We start from the raw sequence: 21,929 nt of genomic DNA on the forward strand, positions 1-21,929 counted from the left end.
ACACTAGCTGATTTTTATATATTCTTCGTTCATTCGTCCCTTTTCTGGCAATCATATACTCCCAAATCATATTTTCTATCTTTTCAAATAAATTGGATATAAAGAAAAGCTTCAACTCAAGGATTTTCCGACGTGCCAGAGAAGATATAACATTACAAATATCTCAAGTACTGTCCTTCCGTTGATAATTTTAGTATCAGTTTTTGCACGAGTTTGTTTCATACAAAAGTTTGAACAAAATATGGCTGAAATAGCCATCACAAATGCATATGAATCATAGCATAGGCGCATACATATAAGTCTATACCAGAGAAAGTCTCATGAAATCCATAAGATGCAACTTAACGTATGACTATATACATGTTCCTTCAACAATTTAGACCTACCTATATGTATGTAGGTCTTTTTATCCTCAGATTACTGACAAAACGTGAGATATTTTTTTTAAGAAAAATTAGTTTCAGGTTTGGGGAATTCCAAATCACCCTTTTTGAGGCTTTTTTTTTAGGAAAGTAAGTTTAAGATTTTCCGCAGCTACAGCTACAACAGTTGCGTGATTTGGAAAATGGGGAATTCCACAGGGTTTCTGAGACATTCGTCGCCGCCGCGCGCATTGGCGAGGCGGAGAGAGAGTGAGAGTGAGGAGGAGTTTGGGTGATCTCTCCCCCGTCGCTAGGGCATTCGCTTCCTCCCTCCTTAAGCACGCACGGTGAGTCGATCGCTCCTCTTCTACTCGCAGTCCGATTTCCGTTTGATATTTCGATTCGATGCGACAGTTATCTGGGCGTCTAAACTAATCGAACGACCCCAACGCGTGGGAGATTCCAAGCAGCTTGATTTGTTTGGTCCCTCCCTGTGGATCTTGTTGTATCGCACTGCCCAATAAACATTATCTGTCACGGTTTTACATCATGCGATTAGCTGTGTTGCCATCCTTTCATGTGTCTATTTTCAGGTATATGTATTTTTCTGCTCCACATATACTTCAGGATTTGTTTTTTAATTACCCTTGTTTTTATACATCAGGAGTTCAGGACTATGTAGTACCAGTGGTAATACTAGTAATCATAACTCAAGAACCCTGTAGGCCATGTTCGGTTAATCCCCATGAGAAAAGGATTGGAGGGGATTTGTTCCACACCTATTGTAGAATGGAATTATTCACTCTCAATCCCCTCCAATCCTCTTCAATCCCTTCCGAACCGAACAAGGCCTTAGTGTCAGAATCTTCTCTTCTTTGCCAACTCCTATTTACATCTTCTTTGCCAACTCCTATTTACATGATCATTTCAGCCAAGCTGTCCATTATCTAATATTTAGTCAGCAAAATCAAAACAAGTTAGGAACAGAGTATAGAACATTTATCAGCACACCAATTGGGGTAGTCAGCTCAACAGTTCAACTGACATCACTTTGATGCGTAAGATCATATGCTGAATATTGATGAACTTTATGTTGGTCAGATAAACAAGCAATAAATTTTTGGCACCTAACTATCTTCAAGAACACCACTTTGTTTATTTTGTCTGTAGTGCAGTAGTCTTTTAAAAGGATAAAAATAAAGTCTAAGCTTAAACTCTTAGCACCAGTGTTTTCTGGGGCACATTTCTGGGACAATCAGTAACTCGAATTACAAAGATATCCTAGTGGATCAGGATGATTCAAAGACCAGAAGTAAAATTGTATACCTGCATTCGCCATATGTCAATCTATCACTATGGTTGCTCAAGCAGGAAAAAAAAACTAAGTTCCATCTGAAATATCACATTCTTTCATTCTTTGATTAGTTATATATGCTAAGAGGACACATGCGCGCCTTTCTGAAAACGTATCCTTCGATTTTTCACACACAACTGTACACTGTTACACACTTATACACACAATAACAAGAATTCACACAAGGATTGGAAGGACAACATAAGATTCTTTAGTCAGCTGCATAATATTGTACAGAACTATCACCTTCCAACTCTGTTAAATCTATCTGCAGTGCATGGATGAGGAGTCTGTGGCATTATGCATTTATGCTGCACTGGCATCTTTCAGTGTCAGGAAGATCCTACTGTTCTTAGGCTCCCAAGATGTATCAATCAAACTAACAAGCAGTAAAATCACACAATACTTGTCTGGTCCACTGGTCCTCTTGATTCTGTCATGCGGACAGCTTACTGTCATCAACATAACTTCTACTTATGAGTCATGACTCTACCCATTCTATATCCATTCTACAAATAGCAGAGAAAAATACCAGCAGTGACTAAATTGAAGCTTCAAATCAACAAATCATTAGCGACCTCTTCTAATAGTTCATCTAGTATGAACTCCCATGTATCAACAATAATCTCTTCACTTTCCAATTGAAGATTCATCCAAGTGCCATCTTCCAGATCTATGTTAACTAGCTGGTTCAATGTTCTTGGAAATTGATTATGGAGATGTCTCTCGATATGCTTATTTATTTCTTGGATGAGGTTCTCTCCCATTGGAGGTGGCTGTATCTTGTGCATGAGAAAAGATAAGCAAGGAGGGTTTCTAAAATATGTCTCCTGGATTATTGTTATAGCTTCACAGATACAATCAAAAGGGAGCTTTAGATCATCTGTTTGATTGCCTTGGTGTAGTTCTTCAATCATGCAAGGGCTGATCAATTCATCTTCTAGATACCACACCTCTAGATTTTGGTATGTGCATAGTTCTGATAGCTCCAGCATTGCCTTTATGTAACTTAGCCTGGCATCCTCGTCCTCCCAGAAGACCCATTGGTCTGATATAGCATCTGGTATGTGGGGCCTCATCATATCTTGATGCATCTCACCTGTGGATAATTGCAAGACCAAAATACATCACCTTTAGATTAGAACACATATTTTCTTAAGGTCAAAAGGAAATGTAATTTTGATATGTTTAGATGAGAAGATACATTTTATCATAGTTTCATGGTCAGGACTGTCAACATCTTCACAGAAGAATGGATCAAGGACAGATACAGGGCTGGGTTGCTCTTGCTTTTCGTGGTTCCCTTCGGGTGAAATTTGTGATATAAGTTCAAGTGATGCACTTGATCTGGGAGTTTTTGGCTCTTGGTGTTCTAGGCTCTCAACCACATTCTCAGGATAGCTCAGCAACATCCCTGCATGCTCTCTGCCAGGTTCGGCTCCTTCAATCAGTTCCTGCAGTGTAGATAAACACATTATAACTCAAAACAACAATGGAGACCAGATGGAATATCACTAAGTATTGGTGTGAACATACTAGTGATGAGGTACATGTACACTGCTCTTTTAGGGTGATCCCTTCACTGCAAATCGTTTCGGAGCAAGCCGGCTTGTCGATTTCTTCAATATGCATAATGTCACCTGCAAATATTCCTTTGTGCTTAGAGAAGAGCCACGTAATATTTGATAATTTTAATGACTATGGTATTATGTACTCACCATCTTGTGCAGTTTCTTGTTTCATGGAGTGTCTATCCTGATCAGCCTTACCATCTAGTACTTCACTATTACCACATGCAACACTCCCTGAATCTTCGTCAGACAGATCTCTTTCTTTTGCATATTCTGTCCTCTCATCCTGTTGAATGGCAGAAATATTTATCTCTTCGGGTGAAAGGTCAATGCGGCCTTTTAACCTGGGGCTACTCCTAGGTGATGATGCGTTGCGTTGAGGGAGGGAAAGCATTCCTATCAAGGACTTTGAGGTATGAACTGTTGGATGCTTGGTTGTATGACTGTTATACTCTAGAATGTCTGTCAGATGTTTCTTCGCCTCTTCATAGAAGATGGATGTATCCTTTGATGTAATTATGTCTCCGTTAATTTCACCTAGTCCATCATTCCTTTGCTTTTGCTTACCACTGGTCAAAGGTCTCAAATTGTCCTTATCTGACTGTTTAGAATCCTTTCTGACTTTAAAGACTGAATCATTGATCCTTTGTGAATCTCTTTGTAAATCATCTTCATACACTGATGGTCTTCCTCTTCTAGTATCACCAGTCACAATTTTGAATCTCCTCCTGACTTCCTTAATTGAAAATTTAGAACTCTCTGTTGCAGGGTATTTTGGAGATTGAATTGTGCATGATTGCTGATCTAAACATGTAGAGGCTGTAGCTACAGTAGTATCGATCCCTCTTGGATTTGGCTTTAGTATAACTATTTTGTTAACCATCTTACTACTATTAGTTCCTTCTGATGTACCCTTCATAATTGATTTATCTTTCCTCCAGAAAAAGATATTCCTGCCCTCTTTACTATGTGTTTTGATGGCTACCTCGTGCTGTTTTGAATTCTTAGTATTTTCACCTTTTTCAAGAATTTTCCTTGGCTCTAACTTGGTCACTACCTGTCTGTTTTGATTATTTTGGGTGTTCTCCTTCTCCAAAGTATGCGGACTCGGTTTCTGAAGTGTCTTCAAGAAAAGTTCCTTCTCTGGGCTTAGCATATCTGGTGCATCTACTAGTTTGTTAGATTGATAAGATCTGCTGTTACAAATATATTTTTCATAGAAATGCTCCCTTTGCCCCCAGTCTGGAGATTCCTCATAAGCACGTTGACAGGGCACACTCTTCAACTCACTAAGCTTTGTATGGATATGTGACTTCAATTCTGGACACAGTTCACTCTTATTTTTGCAATCATCATGGTACCCATAGAGTTCTCCCACAAAATCTGCTAAAGAAAGTTCAAGATCATCTTCTTCTGCCTGTTTCATGGATTTGGAACCACTTGGATCCAGCAAACCAGACGGAGAAGCCATGGCTGTGCTTGTGCTGTGACTTTTGGCTCTGTTTTGTTTGGTGCTCTGCATTGAACTTTTTTCCAGACAGACATCATGTCCCAGGTCAGCTAATATTCTTTGAACCTCTTCCTTGGGAATCTTTTTCACCTGTTTTACCTTACCCAGCTCGTCCTCCATGAGTCTTTTGACGGTTTGTTTCCTTGTGTCGCATTCCTCTATGTTCTGAGAAATATAAGAACAATACACTTATTCCAAGAAGTAATCTTTAACATGCATCAAAAGAAATAGGTAGTACTGTCTACATGATAAACATAAGCTTGATGGAAAGCTATATCAGTTAAAACTATTTGATGTTTACCATGCCAACATACACTTGAAGCAAATCTGGTTTTAGAACTCACCCAACAGATTACAATGTAAAGATTGCTAGTACTGTCTACTCAAATTTTTTCTTCTCTGCTGGTTAATGCAGAATGCTTGAATCAAGTCCCTTTCATCAAAGAAGGAATAATGGTTGCTAAATCCAAGCCTACACATGATAAGTAGGCAAAAAGAAGTATATGTGGGATCATTTTGTCATGCTTTTTTTTTTAAGTTTATTGTTCCACAACTTGCATTAAGCTAAACTTTCCCGTGCATGTTTTCGAAGCAGTACCAAGTTCATATGTTGCATTTGGATTTTGGACGACTTCTTTTCTCCATACTTGCTCTAGATATGTTCTGGCTCTGAAGAAAACACTTAGCATGAAGGAATTGACTGCCATTAACATCAATATGGCACTTTCAGTTCCATTCATCAAAATTATTTTGTTACACAAGTAACTGAATAGTCAAGTATGGTTAGGATCACTAGACTTCTGTTGCATATTCGTGGTGTTAACAAAAGCAGACAACAGCAACCACCAGCATGAGCATCTATGCTTTTTACCATTAAAATTACATACTTACTAAAATAACTTACATCCTCCCCATATTCATCTGTTTCTTCAAAGTCCCTGGATTTCTTTCTTGAGTGCCTCCTACCTGCGACCATGCAGAGTTGTAAGAAGATATACAAATTATGATAACTAAATATTTTTCTTGAATGCCTTCATATTTGCCAGATGATTCCGAAATGTAGATTAGAGGGATTTATTGACAGTCTATGACATCAGAAAAATGTTTACTGAAGGTCAAATATCATAGATTGATTGTATTGCCATGCAGGTGCTGCATTACTTATATTGCTGCACATAGTTGACACAATTTCACAAACTGCTTAGTAATGGTAATCAAACAAACGAGAAGCAAAATTGTCGACTTTCATATTTACTGACAGTAATCAGTTTTTTTTTCTGGAGATAATAATAAGAATGCTTTACATATTCTGTTTTCAGTCTCTTGTATAGCAGATGACCACAATGCATATTAAATTTCAAAACCATATCCTCAGAGTTCTACCAGCAAAGTAAGTGGCTCAGATCATGATCACGATCCTATTTGCATTGTCATCATGTTCATCAGGTATTACATTTTACTTTAACCATGAACCTGGAGAGAATTACCTGAAAGCCCACCGAAAGTGTGCCTTCTGCTTCCTTGCTTCCTGTCCAACAGAAACTTAGCGTCACGTCGGAAATAGAGCATGCCGATGAGGCCCCACATGCAGCCTATGTTCTCCTGACGCCTAGCCAGTCTTTGACTTCTCTTCCCCATGTTAGTTGGCTTGTTCCTCTACACTTTGCAATTGAAATATGCCTGATGTTCTCTGCAGTTTAGTTCATTGAGCTAATCCTCTTGCAGCAGGTTTGGTTCCTGAGAGAAACTCTGCAGTTAGCTGATGAACACTTAGGATTCATCCCGATGAACCATGCAAGCCAAGAATGAAAGAACAAAAGAAATGAGATTTTGCAGGAGCAAGAGAAGATGAAATGCAGCAAACTGGCAGCATAAAACCAACAGGTTCCAGTGTTCTGTTATTAATTTGTGTACTGTCAAAACCAAGCAAAATTATCAAAGGAAGATATGCTAAAAACTCCTCAAATCCACAGATATTGCTTCATGCGAAACTTACGTGATAACCGAGAGATCGCAGGGAACTTCACCACTCTGAAGTCTGAACCAAGAAACCAGATGAAGACGAGCATTAAAATTCTTCAGGACATGTTGTTGGCCATGTGAAGAGATGCTAGGACCTGAGCTGTGCTTCCTTTTGGCAACGATGACGGAAGGAATCAGAAGCCTTTCTTGCACAAGCCTCGGTCAGTTCTAGTAGCTTTTCCTCTCTCCCCTCTTCTGTTTTCTGTTACTCCTACTTCTCTTCTCGCCCTGCTGTGAAGAGTGGACTGGAGCGAAGGCAACACTAACTAACTAGGTAAGGTAGCTAATGGCGCTGTAGCAGCCCACACCACATGGCTTGCACAAGCAAAATGGACTTTCGGCCAGTGTCCCACGCACCACTTTTCCCCACTCGCACAAAAAGTAATTGCTAGCTGCAGGCAAAAGCTGAAGCGAGCCCTTGATAAATTCTGTGTTGAGCCTGTAGCAATGATATAATCTCGTGGGTCTTGAGGTGTTTGTAGTTGTAGGTGCCCAGATATGAAAGTATCATAGGAGTATACGAGTATAAAGAGATTGGTTTTGCATTGAGGGTGATTGATATCTACCGTTTTGTTTGTTCTGTTCTGCTAGTGAGAGCCCAAAAAGGGCTCCATCTTGTCAAGTAGTAATATTGAGATGGTGATGGCATGGAGATTTTCTTAGCTACGGATAGAGTTGTCCACCAACATCTAACCATGGCATATCAGGTTTTTGTCGATTTGTTTACAAGAGTGCAAAAACAATTGAGAGTGCTTGCCATTTCCAATACGTATCTTCTCAGTTTTCAGTTCAATTGAGAGTGGATTACTTCAGTAATTGATTATGGCTAATTTAGTTCAGAAATGGATTAGGGCGAGAAGAGTTGGTCCAACATAAATGAGTGGTGGACCTAGCAATTTCAGTGGCGTATAAAGTCACTTGCCTGGGGTGCACTGCACTAGAGCCTGCAGGAGTACAAAGATGGAAAATGGATATGCATATTTCCGCAATTAAACTAACCTCCCTTGTGTTCTACGGAAGGGTGCTATGATGTGGATTGCGATGCTGGGTTTGGATATCTTATCAGCGAGTCGATAGAATTAGATGGATTGTTTTCTTACACACATCTAACCTCAATCTGGTTGGTCCTCCCCGCCAAATCTTCATTGTTATTTAAGACCGAATCAGCAACTGAATTGTCTAGCACATCTTGACTTGCAAACCTACTCTACTCATGCCATGTGTGTTGCGTCTGATACTTTGCTGTATTGGATAATGTGTTCTTTTCTCTTGAAGATAAAGAAGATGAAGATTAAGTTTTTTTACGTAAAATGAGGTGGTATTAACGTATGATTGATTGGGTTTTAATTATTACAAATTTGAAAAATAGATTAATATGATATTTTAGAGCAACTTTCATATAGAAAATTTTTGCACAAAACACACCGTTTAGCAGTTTAAAAAACATATTTTGAAAATCTTAATTTTCTTCCAACTCTTATTCTCTTCTATCTGATCATTTGGTCTTACCCAGATGCAATACTATAGTAGTACTAGTATATGAGTATTCATGTCTTAAAATGATGTCTCCAGAAGGAAACACGTGCGGTGCTTAATTTCTTCAAATTTTACACTATGCACGACCAGGGTTATTGGCCGCTAATTAAATTGCAGCCCTGATTGCCTGAAGGACACTGAGTAGCCAAAGACAAGTGAGCCCAACGAATCGCCCGTGGCTCATTATCAATTTATCAGCAATTGCTAAACTGCTAATTACAAGTATGTGCCTTCACATTCTGCGAGTCAGTGATTTGCTTTAATAATCTCTTGCAAAGTTAATGCACCTTAATCCTTAGGCCTTACTTGGCAGTTGTAATAATGATAAAAGAAGGCGTGGGCTTTGATCCTCAGAAATGTGTCGGCGAGGCCTGTCCATTCTCCCATCTGATCTAACCTCCCTTTTTCTTAAGAAGGGGTTTTTTTTTTACCCGGCCTCTAAATCCAACCGGATATATGCAACACTTTTAAGCTAGAAACTTGGCCTATCAAATATAGAATTTAGTCCTCAAATAATCCAATCTGAAATTCGCTCCTATGAAGATTTGAACTCAGAACCTTGGGGTACTACTCAGGTCACTGTAACTACTAGGCTGCATGTCCATTCTCCCATCTGATCTAACCTCCCTACCAGCCATAGCCACCCCTCCCTCCATCATTGCTTCATCTTTCTTGTTAAACCTGGCCAGGCAAATTGGTTGGAAAACCTAATAACTAGGTTTGGCAAGATATCTAATCAAACAAGATAGTGCTGCTCGCTCTGTAAAATTTAAAGAGGCAACTCCAATAAAAATCCCTTTGCTTATTATTCCTGATGCACACATACCGGTTATTAGACTAGTGATGATGAAGTACGCTAGTACTGTCCAACGAACTTTTCCTGACACAACAAACACTGTGTCGCTGTATTATACTCCTAACCTTTTTTTTTGTTTTGTATAGAGTTGTCATGTGTCTCATTAACTTCAGTTTACAAGTGGGGAGGACAAACATACTTCAGTGAGATGCTATACTAATGAAGACGTCAGTGTAGCGACATCATTTCATTAACAGGGAGACTCTGTCCAAGTACTAAACAACAGAATAGTCGTACCGATGAGCATTTTAGAGGAGATGATGGTGCAACGGTTGCACTAACTACCTACTACAGCAGGGGTATCTATCTATGATTAATCCGATACCATCTGTCGCTCTCTCTCTCTCTCTCTCTCTCTCTCTCTCTCTCCTGAATCCTGATATGTAGCATTATTGTTGATGGAGTTTATATATCCTTTTCAGTTTCCAAACACATTCAATGGCTGCTAGGGAGATGGATATTGGGACAGCTTGTTATTGCGTCAGTCATGAGCCGCAAATGCTGTAGCAATGCGTGCTGCGCTTGTCGCAATCTCAAGCAGGCGACGTTAATTTACTAATACTCCGTATTATACTATCTGAGATTTGGTGAGCACTAGCAAACGATACTCCCAATCTGCACTGGACTGGAATACTGGATCCCGCATATGCATCTTTCTCTATCTGAACTGAAATGCCAGCGAAAAGGCTGGCAGGCACCTGCTGCTTTTTACCTTTAGCCTCCCCCAATTCACAGGGCATATGAAAATCAAGGACATTTTCGAGACGAACAAGCAGCAAACACAAATAATATGCAGGAGGACATCACAGAGAACGTACGTGCAGGTGCAGCGACTGGTTTGTCGGTGCCGGGCATCATCGCTTCTCCTTCACTTCCATGACAACTCAACTGAACTGTACCGAACCGAACCGGCATGACATGAATGCCAGCATAGGATGCTACTCCAGCCTGCTGTCTGCCTGTTCTATAGCCAGGTGCGAAAGTGGACAGATATATAGGAATGGCATCAGCTGGTTGCTCTACAGTATGTGCGAAAAGTGGTGTCTGTTTGTGATGCGGTACAGCATTCGGCAGCATGGTAAGTTAGTTGTCCACTCGACCTCCCAACAACAACCGCAACAATAACAACAGCAGCACTGGACAGCAGGTTCTAGCTCTCTAGTTTAGTGGTTGATTTACCTTTTAATTTCGTCTTGTCGTAATCTTTATCTCTTTCCTTTGTTTGGCTTTATGTTAAAACAATCAGTCAATCTTGAGATGATGATGACGATGCATGCGGCGTTACCATTAATTAGCTAGGATGCGAGCACGATGGACTGCATCTCTCTCCTCCTCCTCTTCCTCGCCCTCCGCAGGATCTCCAGGCCCTCTTCGGTGCCTTGCTTTGTCACTTTCCACTCCTTGCTACCTGCACCATATGTTCACATGTGCACCAACCCGTAAATACTAGCAGTAGCAGTAGAAGGGTAATCAAACGCAAACTGTAAGTAAATTCTAGATGATTGAAACTCTACTCTATTACGCAATCACTCGCCATGACAGCCGGCAAAGCAGATTCAGTGATTGAAAGCATCGTTTTTAATTGTTGGTTGCATGGAATTCAGCTCTCTTATCCCCTAGATCTCCCGCTGGGTTTCATCCATCGAAAAGAATGCACCCTGGCTTTTCGAGGGGAAGTTCAACGGTTGATAGCTACCTGTTTCTGTCTTCAAAATCACGCAGGACGCACGTCCTTCACTGTCATCATCCGACTCGATGATTATGCTGACTGGTGCCTGCATTTTGCATTCACAAGCAAGCAAACATGATCACGAGTTGAACATAAGGCGACCACCTACTATCTTTATTAAACCTGCGTGATACAAAGCTATGCCACTTTGGTACATTCAGTGATATTGATTTTAGAACATTACCAATTAGAGCAAGAGATGCTTCTTGTTAACAAATTGGCCTTGTAAACATGTTCTTTCGTTACTGATACAGAAAGGAGCAGGGCTGCATGGCTTACCTTCTTTGCTGGCACTTGTATATTGACCTTTCTAATCGCTACCTCTTCCTGTTTAGGTGCCACCCTGTAGTAGCTCGAAGCAAACGGCTTTTGTGGAGCTGCTTTTACCTTTCCCTGCTCCACCTTTGGCTTCAGATCTGTCACCTTTGCAGGATAAACCAAATGTGCAGAAAGCCTGACATTAACAAACAATCCTCGTCAGAATAGAAAATCCAACAAAGATCCGAAGAAGAACAGTTGGTAGCTTAAGTCTTGCTAGTAACACAACTCGAAGGAATGCACCGACACAATTCCTTCCAATAAAATGAGATAATGTTCCATTATACAAAATTTAGAATAATTACTATCTAGTAGATTTAAACTGGCAGTATTTAACCAGCTTCGTAACGAAACCAATGGAATATTAATCATTCTTTTGAATTGCTTCTAACACTTGATTTTAAATAGGATCTCAAGGATTTAAAACCGATTTGAATTTGATTCCATCAAGAGGTCTTTCAGTTCAATTCTCCATACTATAGTAGTGATAAATACATAGCTAATGACTGAACTATGTAAGGAGCCAAGAGCAGAAAATTACACTTTTGTTTCAGGTAATTGGTTCATCCGGGACCTTCCAGCTGCTACTGGTGCTCGGTTCATTGGAGACCTTCCAGCTGCTACTGGTGTCTGGTTAATCTGGGTCCATCCATTTGAAACTGGTACTTGGTAACTCTGGTCCTTCAGCCAAGACCAAAAAGAAGTTAGAGAAAGATACTGGAAGACTTATGGCTAAAATTACTTGAGTCATGAATTTACATACTGCCATCATTTGCATTGCAGCAGGCCTACTATTGACAGACCTGATAGCTCTAACAACCCCCTGCGCAAACAGGCAAAACACAATCAAATATAGACAAAAACATCACATTGGTTGCCTTCACTATGCGAATTGATGAGGTTTGAGCATGACAAATTTAAGTTCACGCAGACTTGTGCCTGCTCCTTCAGACATCATCAGACTCATAAAAACCGAAAACTGAAAGATATCATATACTGAATATATTGGACCTTAGGTTCTCAAGTATCATGAATAATTGAATATAGAAGAAAACTTTAGGTAACTATGCTTATATGGAAACTTAACTGTCATATTTGGATATACCAGAAAAAAAATCACATGCTCATACACAAGAATGATAATCATTTATATGCAAATGATAGTTTTCAGAATAATTTGTAGACACTTGGACAGTTGGACTTATCAGAGTTGTATCAAAACTGGAAGTACCTCCATCTCTTTTGTAAAAACTCTGAAGACGTCACACCGCAGTTGTCTTATATCTGCTTGCATTTGTGTCTGCAGGGTTGCAAGAGTCGAGGATATCTCATTCGATTTGCTGGCATTAGAATTCAGAACAGTTGTCTGATCACCCTGCAGTTGTCTTGCTTGCATTTGTGTCTGCAAGGTTGCAAGGGTCGAGGATATCTCATTCAATTTGCTGCCTAGAGAATTCAGAACACTTGTCTGATCAGGATTGTGTTTTGTGCTGCTTCCAAAGAGTGCTTTGAGATCGTCTTGTCCCTTAAGCTGTGATAACACGGTAGTATGTTAACTCTGACGTTGCACAAAAGAAAAGGAAAGAGGGAAAGTGGAGAAAATGCTGAACCATCAATTATCCTTACAATTTGCTGAAGTGAGCTTTCAAGGACAGCAATCTTTTGCCGTATGCTACCAGCTAAACATAAAAAAATAATTGCTTTCAGTTCCAGTTGCTGAACAAGGACAGAAATAGAGTGCAGAAATTCATAGACAAAACAGAAGTTGCACAATAACTCTTTATGACTGAAAGTTAGGGGCTTACAATCTAATGATGCCTCCTTCATGGCTCTGTTTAACTGCATTACGTCACTTTGGACTGAGTCTACCACCATCCCCATCTTATGTACTGAGCTTGCCAGATGCTGAAATTTGCGCTCAACATCCTCATTAGTAACCTGACCTGCTGATATACCCATCTGTCAGTTATACTGATGAGAAAATACTATGGCAGTACAACAACTTAGTGATTTGGAGTCCAGATAAAGAATGATTTCAATTGAACTTTCTATTATAAAAGCATGCAGCGATCATCTTACATTCTATGCAGAATAGAAAAACAGAACCCAGTTGGAAAAAACAAAGTGTGCCTGGAACTCAGGTGAAATGCTGCTATTCTGGTATAAACGAAATGAAGGATATATGAGATGTAGTGCGTGGGTCTTGAGAGTTTACATCTAGTATCTGCAATGGAGGGGTTCCAGCGGTGCACTGGGTTGCTTGGTAATTTTGCCAGTTGCAGCTGAGACTCTTCTCGCGCGCAAGAAGCTGAACTGGCTGGTAAAGAGGACATCCTCTTGGATGAGTCATCATGCAAGCCAAATCTCTGTACAACAATGAAGACATGAATGAATGTTAATGGGCAAGATACAAAACACTACACATGCCATTTCTAACTAGTCAAGCTGTAATTAGATGCACAGGTACAGAAATCTCAGTTTGTGATGCACCAATGATGCTTCCATGAATAATGCAAAAGTAATTTATGAGGAACAGGCATTCATGTAATGAAATCGTGTAACTGCATGTATAAGGGTGGGTGTCAATTGCAAACAGTTTTACAGGACAGACAAAAACGGAGTTCAATTCCCTGATTTATCAGTGCAAGCGTGCAGCAAGGTGGTGGGCAGCAGAGTGAGCAATTTGTACCACTAGTAATCAAAACAAATCTGAAATTGCAGGAACAGCCTACTCATAGTAATTGGACCTTGCACTATCTATTAGTCGTTCTGCAGCATACATTTTTTTTTTTGCAACTGCGACCAGAGATAAAAAAAACTGACAAATGCTGTATCAATACTGAATCTGATATGGATTTTCACCAAAAATCCACAAGGCAATTCAGCGGAAGACTCTGATAAACACCGAACAACACACAGGGACAGGAGTGAGTGGAATCCCCAATCAGTAAGGCACCGAAAAATACCAAAATCCATTGGGCGGCAGAAACAAGAGCGAGGGGGAGAAGGAGAGGAGAGGAGAGGAGAGGAGAGGTGAGGTGAGGTGAGACCTGATCGCGGGTGGGGGAAGGGAGGAGGGTGAGGAGGTTGTCGTCGAGGGAGACCTGCGAGAACTGCGACTGCGAGTGCAAGAGCGAGGCGGAGGCGCCCTGCGAGAAGGACTGCTGCGACTGCGAGAGCGGCTGCGACCGCGGCTGAGACGCCACCGCCACCGCCACGGAACCGGAAGCCGACGCGCCGCTGCTCCCTCCGGTCCTCCTGAACACACCACACCACCCCACCATGAGCAAAAACACAGCATGCATGAGCATTGAGCAGAAGGGGATTACCGGGGAGGGAGGACGGAGATGGAGGCGATGTCGCAGGCCTTGTTCATCTTAAGCTTCATGCCGCCGATCGCCGCCGATCGCCGTAGCCTTCTCCTTCGCCGTCGCCTTCGCCGGGGAGAGAGAGAGAATATTCGCAAATTTGAATTTCTTCCTGCTCTGCTTGCTTTCTGGTGGGTCCCTGTTCTCCGCCTTTTATAGGCACCACAGCTCCCCGTGTGGGCCCGCCCTTGCGCATGGCAGCTCTGAGGCTGACACATGGGGCCCGAGTTTTGAATAATTGCGGCTATGTCATGTATGGGTGTGTTTAGTTCACCGAAACATAATTTTAATTTTAGAGTGTCATATCGGACATTTTGATAGGATGTCGGAAGAGGTTTTCGGATACGAATAAAAAAACTAATTTCATAACTCACCTGGAAACTGCGATACGAATTTATTAAACCTAATTAATCCGTCGTTGTCACATGTGGGTTACTGTAGCAATGGCTAATCATGGACTAATTAGACTCAAAAGATTCGTCTTGCGATTTCGATACAAACTGTGCAATTATTTTTTTCTTTTTTTATCTATATTTAATGCTCCATGCATATTTCCAAAGATTTTCTAGGAAAAAAAATCCTGGGAACTAAACAAGGCCTATACAAAATTAACATTCAAATTGCGGCAGAGAAGAAATTAGGAGTGCTCTGCTATGCAACTGCAAACACAACTCAAAACAGGAATACATCTCTTGCACAGATTCAAAACAAATAAGGTCCAGTCTTTTTTTATTTGAGATTTTCTTGATACTAGTATTTTGTGATAACAGGATACATTAGCACACTGTTCTTGTGATCAGAACTTCAGGAGCACAGGACTAATAGTATATGGGGAATTTGTTCTGACCATAAAAAGAACAACATTTTTTATTATTTTGCATTATTATCGGATCAATGCGCCAAATACCCCCAACGTATACAGCGAGAAGGGAGGTACATGATCACTGGTTTAGTTCCACAGTCCAGCCCATACAATCGTCCACATGACCCATCTGGAGGCTTGTAAGTGAAGTATACAGCTGCTGACACACCACGCCCACTCCTTGGTTGCCATATTCCACCCTGCAAGGTTAGCAGTACAATTTTCGGATCTTATATGTCTTGTCATAACTATCTCAAGAACAAACTTAGCATAGTTAAATATCTCATTTTAATGCGTGCGGCAGCACGACTCCAATTGCTCTACAATTATCATGGGCAACCAATCCCGAAAGATCTCAAGTTTATAGCTAACTGACCACCTGCGCGTGTAATACTACATTCCATATCATGTTGCATTTCGGTTTTTCTAAAAACAGAGAAAATGTTGACTCTCAGACCAAACGCTGGTAAAGCAATTGGTGGTGTTTGTAACAGGATGACATGATCATGCCAGGTAAATGTTGAGGTAATAATTACAAAAAAAAACCCTAAGAAATGATCACAAGTGAGAAAATCATATCAGCATGGTGAAAAGTTAAGGAAAACCTAGCCTATGAAACACGTAGCTAATCCAAGGTCTTCTTCACCAGGTTTTATTTTTACCGAGGTAGTACCATTTGTTTTGGTGCTATTTCTAGTAGAGTAGTAACTAACTAATCCAGTCTTATCCCGAAACTGCTGTGATATGTGTTCTAAAGACATTAGCTGCAAATTTTTACTGCATCAAATAGCCATATTGCACAGCAAGTAAGCTTTCAAGCAAAGCAGAAGTTTCACCTTTGCCCCAGATAAGTTATGCTCCCCACAGGGGACACCACAACAGCTGTTCCCGTGCAGAAAACTTCATCAGCTTCAAGAAGCTCATCCACTGACACAAGGCGCTCCTCAACCTTACAGTAAGTTAACATTAATTAAAGCTACATAACATTAACAAAAGCATTTAAATAACATATTTTTTCTTCCTGTAATCAATGAGGAAATAACCCTATGATGGGCCAACAACAGCTCTTCCAGGCCACTAGGAAAATAGGATCTGGCTAATCATTTAAGTAAACTTGAGCTACTGGTGAAAACAAGAATTTAATTTGGTATTGTGGAATGGTAACTATAAAAAGCTTATCTCAAATTCACAGGTAAAATGCACTAGGCAGTCATTTCTTTCCTGGTCTCCATGATGCTGATGAGTAATTTACCATGAAGCCTTTTCTCTGAGCAACTTCAAGAATACTTTTCCTTGTTATACCAGGCAGTATGGTTCCTTTTATTGCTGGAGTAGAAATAACATTGCCCTGATGCGGGAAAATAACATGATTACGACGATAAAAAAAAAAGAACCTAAACGATTTACACATCCTAAGGGAACTTGTGCCATTTCACTGCATAAAACCTAAATAAGCATTGGCCAAATGGGAACGCCTAATCATGCAACAACAAAAAAATATCGATTAGGTTGTAATTGACTAAGTAGTATAACATCATGCGCTTCGCTGAGGAAAAACTACTTCTGACTCCAGCTACTGAAAATATTTGCTAAAATAAGCATAGGTATAAGAGAAGGATCATACTTTCACAATAAAGATATTGCACGAAGACACTTCTTCCAGATATTTCTTGTGAACGGCATCTAGATAGAGGACATCTGAATATCCTTTCTGTTTTGCAATCCTCTGTGCTTTTAATACCTACATGGTGGCAACAAATATGGAAACTGAGAAACCATAAGATTAAAACTAAAACAGTGTGAGTAATAGCACATAATGTATGTATATATGCTAGAATATCAGTATTCAGTAAACAAATCATCACTGACTGACTCTAACTTCCATTTCAGGCTAATTTTACCACAACATCACTTCCTCACAAATCACAACGAGTGAGATTTCCATTTCCGGTTATTTGTCTCAAGGGGAAAAAAATTAAAATAAGCCGTGAGCTGACCATTTGAAACTAAATAATATGAAATCCACATAGATATCCAACATAATAGCTTCATAGGAACAAAAATGTTTACATTTTAAGTTTCGAATTCAATTACTCTTGAAACAATAGAGAAGCCTAACTGCGTAAGCAATAGAATTTAGAGGGTACATAGTTACATGCTGTACATATAGCAGAATAAGCAATAGCCAATAGGTAAGTACATAGTTGCAAATATAACTAACTAGATGATGGCCACAGAAGCTGTAAATTAAATAGTTGTAGCTTTCATAGATGCAGTGCCAGAAGTTACCGAGGCATAGTTTCCAATGGTTTTCACTCCGCCAGTTCCACCAGGGGCAGCACGGTGAAAGTTTTCTTCTATAATCAAGTTAATAGGGGCTAAACCTTCCTGTAAATCAAAGATAACAAATTTAATCAGCATGTATGGTAGTTTACAAAGATAACAGGGGATGAATTTCTATTCTTGGTGGAATCAGGAATCGTGATAGCAAATCTGCTTGTGGTGTAATTCCAATTCCACTATCCTATAATCACTGCAAAAGGAATATTATTTCCCTAGGATACATGGTTCTTTACATATTGGATGAGTTGCTCGAGTATCTGGTGGAAGTTAAGTTAAAAACTTAACACAAACCTTGAAATAGTTCCCAACAGGGGAGACAAAAATCATAAAGGTATACTCAGGAGCAGGTGCAAGACCAAGGACAGCTCCACTTCCCATAAGCAGCGGCCTTATATACAGGGAGCCTTTACCGGTTGGGGGCACCTACAAATATAGTACATTAAAGAGAGTGACAGGATTATGAAGACAAAAGATTGTTGAATGCAGAACTTAATCCAAGAGCATAGGAAAACATAAAATTTCTTACCCATCTTTTATTTGCCAAAACGGTTTGCTTTACTGCATCCACAAATTGTTCAAGAGTTGGTGCAGGCATACACATCCTCTCTGCACCATTTCTCATCCTTATGGCATTCTCCTCCGGACGAAACAGCAGAATGTATCCATCTGTTTTTCTATATGCCTTTAAGCCCTCAAACAAGCCCTATGTACGAAAATAATCACTGTTTAAGCGCAGTAAATTCATTTAGGACTTCAAAGAGTACCTATTTCACATGTTACCAATGTTTGAAGTTCCCAATCCACTGTAGAAACTCCCTACTAACCTGTCCATAATTTAAGACTCCAGCAGATGGGCTCAGTTCTATAGGTCCAAATGGTACCATTTCTCCTTTGGAAAAGTTCCCATCTGGCCCGCATTTTGCAATATACATAAAATCTGTCTGGACAAGGCCAAAACCGAGGTTCTCCCAGTCCAAATCAGCCACCGCAGAGGTTTCCCTGCAAGTTATACGATCAGGACAATATTTATCACTTGTGGACTTGATTGAAACGTAACCCATGGCAGTGAGACTTGTCATATACAGTTCATATTTACATACATGTAGTTAGTTGCTAGAGAAGCTTGGCATCCTATCGCGCAGTGAGCCTTGGAGAAAGGAGGTGGCACTGAATAAGTGTGATTCTTGATCTGCAGTAGCAAGAAGAGGTGGGGGAAAAAAGATATTCTTCTATCAGATCAAAAGGCCATCGAAAGTTGAAAATATTTAAACCCGGATGCATCTTTGCTAGTAGTAGGAAATACAATATGACAATAAATCAGACGAGGCTTGAATCTATGCATGGGATGGGACCAGTAGGGCCAATCAAGCACAAATTTCACTCAAAAGGACCAGAGAGATGGCATCTACTCTACAGCACTAGAGTCTAGAGTAGCCACTACCACACGCCAATGAATGATACAGTAGACAACTTAGTTGTGCCTGATTCATTTATTTAGGAATTCAGATGATAACAGTCCAGAACAAGGAAAATAGGGAAAACGAACAGCTTTGTTATGGTAATGGTCATTTAGCCTAAACCTTTACAAGTAACCAACAATTAGAGCTAAACGCCACGTCTTAATCCCTTCATGTATGATTAGACGCTCGAATCGCTGGGCAACAACTAGTTAGGAGATTCACTGTTTAAAAAAAAGAAGAGGGAGAAAAAGAAGAAAAGGTTCGCTCCCCATTCTAGTTCAAAAGTATCCACTCACGCAGGCAGGCAGCAAGTAGTAGAAACGCATGGTATTTGCAAAGCGAAGACGAGAAAAATAGGTGGGGAGGGAGGCGAGTTTGAGATTGAGAAGAGAGTACCGGAAGCGACGGCGTGGAGAGAGAGAGGTGAGGACGCCGCTGGCCGGCGAGCGGCGGAGACAGCGGGAGGGCGCCGCGGGAGGTGAGGTGGAGCTCCATTCGGTTTGCTCTCCGATGGGTTTGAGCAGGCGGCGGCGGGGGGCGAAGACAATGGCAATGCGGCGGTGGCGGCGGCGGAAACCGTCGTCGTCCGAATAAAATAGCGGCGGCCGCGAGCGCAAAACACACACAAGGCTAACTAGTTGGTCCCACCGGTCATTGACTCGCGGGACCAGCTGCCGCAGCCATGCCTTGAGCTCGGCCAGATCCGGCGCCTCGTGGCCAGCTCCGCCAGCCACGACCTCGCCGGCGGCCAGCTCTGGTGAGAGGTTCACCGGCGAGTGCGGGCTCCACGCCGAGAATTCCGGCCGCTGCCTCCTCTGGTGAGTCCTTTCTTTTTCTGTTTTTTTTTTGAACGGTACTTTTCTTTTTCTGTTGTTTGTCTATGTGATGCGTTTTTCAAATCTAATCACATAAATTTAAATTTGAGTAAATTGTACGTGCGGTCCTTAAACTTGTAGGGGTGTGTTATCTGGGTCCCTAGACTCTCAAAATACATATCCAAGCTCCAGAACTTATCATAATGTGTCATCTAGATTCTAAATCGCCACAACCTCTTCAGGATCTTACGTGACGTTAATGTGGTATATGACACAACTTTACAAGTTTAAGAACTGTCAATGCACTTTACGCATTAAATTTTGAGTAAATTCCACCAACTATATTAGATAAAACTATGGCAAACTATAAAATTTATTAAAGATTTTGTATCACAAAATTATAAATTTAATGTAAAAAAATATTTTAAAAAATTATATATGTTTTTAAGATGGTTTTGTGAAATTTATTACCATTATTAGATTTTTGTACATGCCTAGCTTTCCAATAGCTGATTTTTTTTATATGGGTGTGTTTGATAAATGGGTTATAAGAGGTAGGTTTGAAAAGATAAGAGATGCGAAGAATGGATGGTTAAGATAAAATATTATCCTTTAAAGGGTGAAATAATATTTTTCTATCCGCCAAATAATTAGATATGCGAGTGATTTTTAACAGGTGGTCAAAATTAAACAATTAGAACGAGCTAATACTTCCTCTATGCTTTTTCTAAGTTGGGTTAGCTCGAATATTTGGGAAAGAAGGTATTAGACAGGTAGCATCCATAAGGTTGTCTTCACCTCTCTTTTTTCTCTTTATCTCACTTATTTATTTAATATATTTATTTTAAAGTATATGTAGGGTTAATTCTTATATATTAAAAATTATAAGTTAATACTTATTATTTTTCTCTCTTATTTATACTATCAGAGCAGATATATAGTATTATTGATGGAGATCAAAGCCCGGGCCACAGATTGAGAAGGAGAACTTGGGTACCCAATGGAGATCAATATGCATGGGAACATAATACCTCTGTTGTAGGTGTAGCAGCAGCTGGACAACCATTGTGCGCCATATATATCTGCAAATTAATTAAGCTCTCTCTCTCTCTCTCTCTCTCTATCTCTCTGGGTGCCTTAATTTTACCTAACTATGAGTACGTATTTGCCTCGATCTCGCACCACAGCTGCTTAATTAAGTGCTTAATATATGAAGGTAGCTATATATGCCTATGTTGCGCGGAGGGGTTTATATAGATCGAGAGAGAGATGACATCATTCATTGACATGCATGCAGCACTTAGTTACTATACATTCGTTTTAGAGTTAGGCAAGCTAGCGTATTGAGAAAGCAGATAACATTAAATGAGAAAGAATTATGATTGATTGAGAAAATAAAGTAGGTAAATAATTTAAATGGTGAAATTAATTAACGATGTGATTTGTTGATAGGAGAAGTTGTTGTTATATTTTAAGATAAAATTTAAAGGATAAAAGTTGTTATATTTTAAGATGGAGGGAATAATAATTAATAATTGATATCTGTTTTAAAATATAGCTACCTATACATGATGAGATATTTCCTAATAATATGAATCTGAACAATATGAAAAATGTGCTATGTTTTAGGATGGAGATAGTAGCTAGTTTACGATTATGAACTGAGCTTTTTGTGTTATACTATAAAAGATTGTATATAGTTAGCTCTCCCGGCCAAGTTGCCCACGTTGCTCACGCCCTTTACTTTTAAATAATAATTTATCTCTACTATTATAAAAATTAAAGATATTTCTACTAATACTTTGGTACGTCGTTCGTATCTG

The 21,929-nt window shown here is 40.0% G+C and overlaps 3 protein-coding genes and 2 long non-coding RNA genes across 10 annotated transcripts; 2 read left to right on the forward strand and 3 right to left on the reverse strand.

Annotated features, from left to right (window-relative positions):
* Positions 1-547: 547 nt before the first annotated feature.
* Positions 548-7,396, forward strand: LOC9271047 (uncharacterized). The gene is made up of 6 exons (XR_010740242.1): positions 548-709; positions 4,386-4,842; positions 6,117-6,243; positions 6,337-6,435; positions 6,523-6,681; positions 6,771-7,396. It is a non-coding gene; the product is annotated as an uncharacterized lncRNA (long non-coding RNA).
* Positions 1,749-10,165, reverse strand: LOC4331320 (uncharacterized). Of its 4 annotated transcripts, none has more exons than XM_026024023.2 (7): positions 10,030-10,165; positions 6,285-6,534; positions 5,702-5,763; positions 3,435-4,962; positions 3,253-3,356; positions 2,921-3,170; positions 1,749-2,815 (listed from the first exon to the last, which is right to left on the reverse strand). In XM_026024023.2, exons 2-7 carry the CDS (start codon positions 6,433-6,435, stop codon positions 2,271-2,273), a joined length of 2,640 nt encoding a protein of 879 aa, XP_025879808.1. In that variant the 5' UTR covers positions 6,436-6,534; positions 10,030-10,165; the 3' UTR covers positions 1,749-2,270. The 4 variants fall into 4 exon arrangements, with proteins under 4 accessions (XP_025879808.1, XP_015632195.1, XP_015632197.1 ...); XM_015776709.3 differs by lacking the exon at positions 10,030-10,165 and adding an exon at positions 6,794-6,942; XM_015776711.3 differs by lacking the exon at positions 10,030-10,165 and adding an exon at positions 6,794-6,934 and having other exon boundaries at positions 6,285-6,546.
* Positions 10,166-10,184: 19 nt separating this feature from the next.
* On the reverse strand, positions 10,185-14,749 carry LOC4331321 (protein PAIR1-like). Of its 2 annotated transcripts, none has more exons than XM_066308110.1 (11): positions 14,588-14,749; positions 14,309-14,516; positions 13,474-13,624; positions 13,064-13,201; positions 12,885-12,937; positions 12,490-12,789; positions 12,022-12,081; positions 11,800-11,939; positions 11,220-11,394; positions 10,908-10,986; positions 10,185-10,619 (listed from the first exon to the last, which is right to left on the reverse strand). In XM_066308110.1, exons 1-11 carry the CDS (start codon positions 14,644-14,646, stop codon positions 10,507-10,509), a joined length of 1,476 nt encoding a protein of 491 aa, XP_066164207.1. In that variant the 5' UTR covers positions 14,647-14,749; the 3' UTR covers positions 10,185-10,506. The 2 variants fall into 2 exon arrangements, with proteins under 2 accessions (XP_066164207.1, NP_001410824.1); NM_001423895.1 differs by having other exon boundaries at positions 10,205-10,619; positions 13,064-13,204; positions 14,588-14,742.
* Positions 14,750-15,327: 578 nt separating this feature from the next.
* Positions 15,328-19,856, reverse strand: LOC4331322 (branched-chain amino acid aminotransferase 2, chloroplastic). Of its 2 annotated transcripts, NM_001423897.1 has the most exons (10): positions 19,688-19,845; positions 18,932-19,020; positions 18,656-18,830; positions 18,358-18,534; positions 18,123-18,254; positions 17,778-17,876; positions 17,113-17,229; positions 16,741-16,836; positions 16,325-16,437; positions 15,373-15,688 (listed from the first exon to the last, which is right to left on the reverse strand). In NM_001423897.1, exons 1-10 carry the CDS (start codon positions 19,784-19,786, stop codon positions 15,568-15,570), a joined length of 1,218 nt encoding a protein of 405 aa, NP_001410826.1. In that variant the 5' UTR covers positions 19,787-19,845; the 3' UTR covers positions 15,373-15,567. The 2 variants fall into 2 exon arrangements, with proteins under 2 accessions (XP_015629166.1, NP_001410826.1); XM_015773680.3 differs by lacking the exon at positions 16,741-16,836 and having other exon boundaries at positions 15,328-15,688; positions 19,688-19,856.
* Positions 19,857-19,962: 106 nt separating this feature from the next.
* LOC136355801 (uncharacterized) lies at positions 19,963-21,220 on the forward strand. The gene is made up of 2 exons (XR_010740243.1): positions 19,963-20,109; positions 21,035-21,220. It is a non-coding gene; the product is annotated as an uncharacterized lncRNA (long non-coding RNA).
* The last annotated feature ends 709 nt before the right edge of the window (positions 21,221-21,929 follow it).

This window comes from Oryza sativa, chromosome 3 (assembly GCF_034140825.1).
Source record: "Oryza sativa Japonica Group chromosome 3, ASM3414082v1".
Classification (NCBI taxonomy): Eukaryota; Viridiplantae; Streptophyta; class Magnoliopsida; order Poales; family Poaceae; genus Oryza; species Oryza sativa.

What these genes read in the sequence shown, in the direction of transcription:
- LOC4331320 (XM_026024023.2), bottom strand. Translation starts at nt 6,435, where the DNA reads ATGGGGAAGAGAAGTCAAAGACTGGCTAGGCGTCAGGAGAACATAGGC. An exon ending in ACAAGAAACTGCACAAGATG is followed by an intron (nt 3,357 to 3,434) that starts GTGAGTACATAA and finishes GAATATTTGCAG; the next exon opens with GTGACATTATGCATATTGAA. An exon ending in GTACATGTACCTCATCACTA is followed by an intron (nt 3,171 to 3,252) that starts GTATGTTCACAC and finishes TCTACACTGCAG; the next exon opens with GAACTGATTGAAGGAGCCGA.
- LOC4331322 (NM_001423897.1), bottom strand. Translation starts at nt 19,786, where the DNA reads ATGGAGCTCCACCTCACCTCCCGCGGCGCCCTCCCGCTGTCTCCGCCG. An exon ending in GAGTCTTAAATTATGGACAG is followed by an intron (nt 18,535 to 18,655) that starts GTTAGTAGGGAG and finishes TTTCGTACATAG; the next exon opens with GGCTTGTTTGAGGGCTTAAA. An exon ending in TTTTGGCAAATAAAAGATGG is followed by an intron (nt 18,255 to 18,357) that starts GTAAGAAATTTT and finishes CTATATTTGTAG; the next exon opens with GTGCCCCCAACCGGTAAAGG.
- LOC4331321 (NM_001423895.1), bottom strand. Translation starts at nt 14,646, where the DNA reads ATGAAGCTTAAGATGAACAAGGCCTGCGACATCGCCTCCATCTCCGTC. An exon ending in CTTCCCCCACCCGCGATCAG is followed by an intron (nt 13,625 to 14,308) that starts GTCTCACCTCAC and finishes ATTGTTGTACAG; the next exon opens with AGATTTGGCTTGCATGATGA. An exon ending in TTTTTACAAAAGAGATGGAG is followed by an intron (nt 12,082 to 12,489) that starts GTACTTCCAGTT and finishes CTGTTTGCGCAG; the next exon opens with GGGGTTGTTAGAGCTATCAG.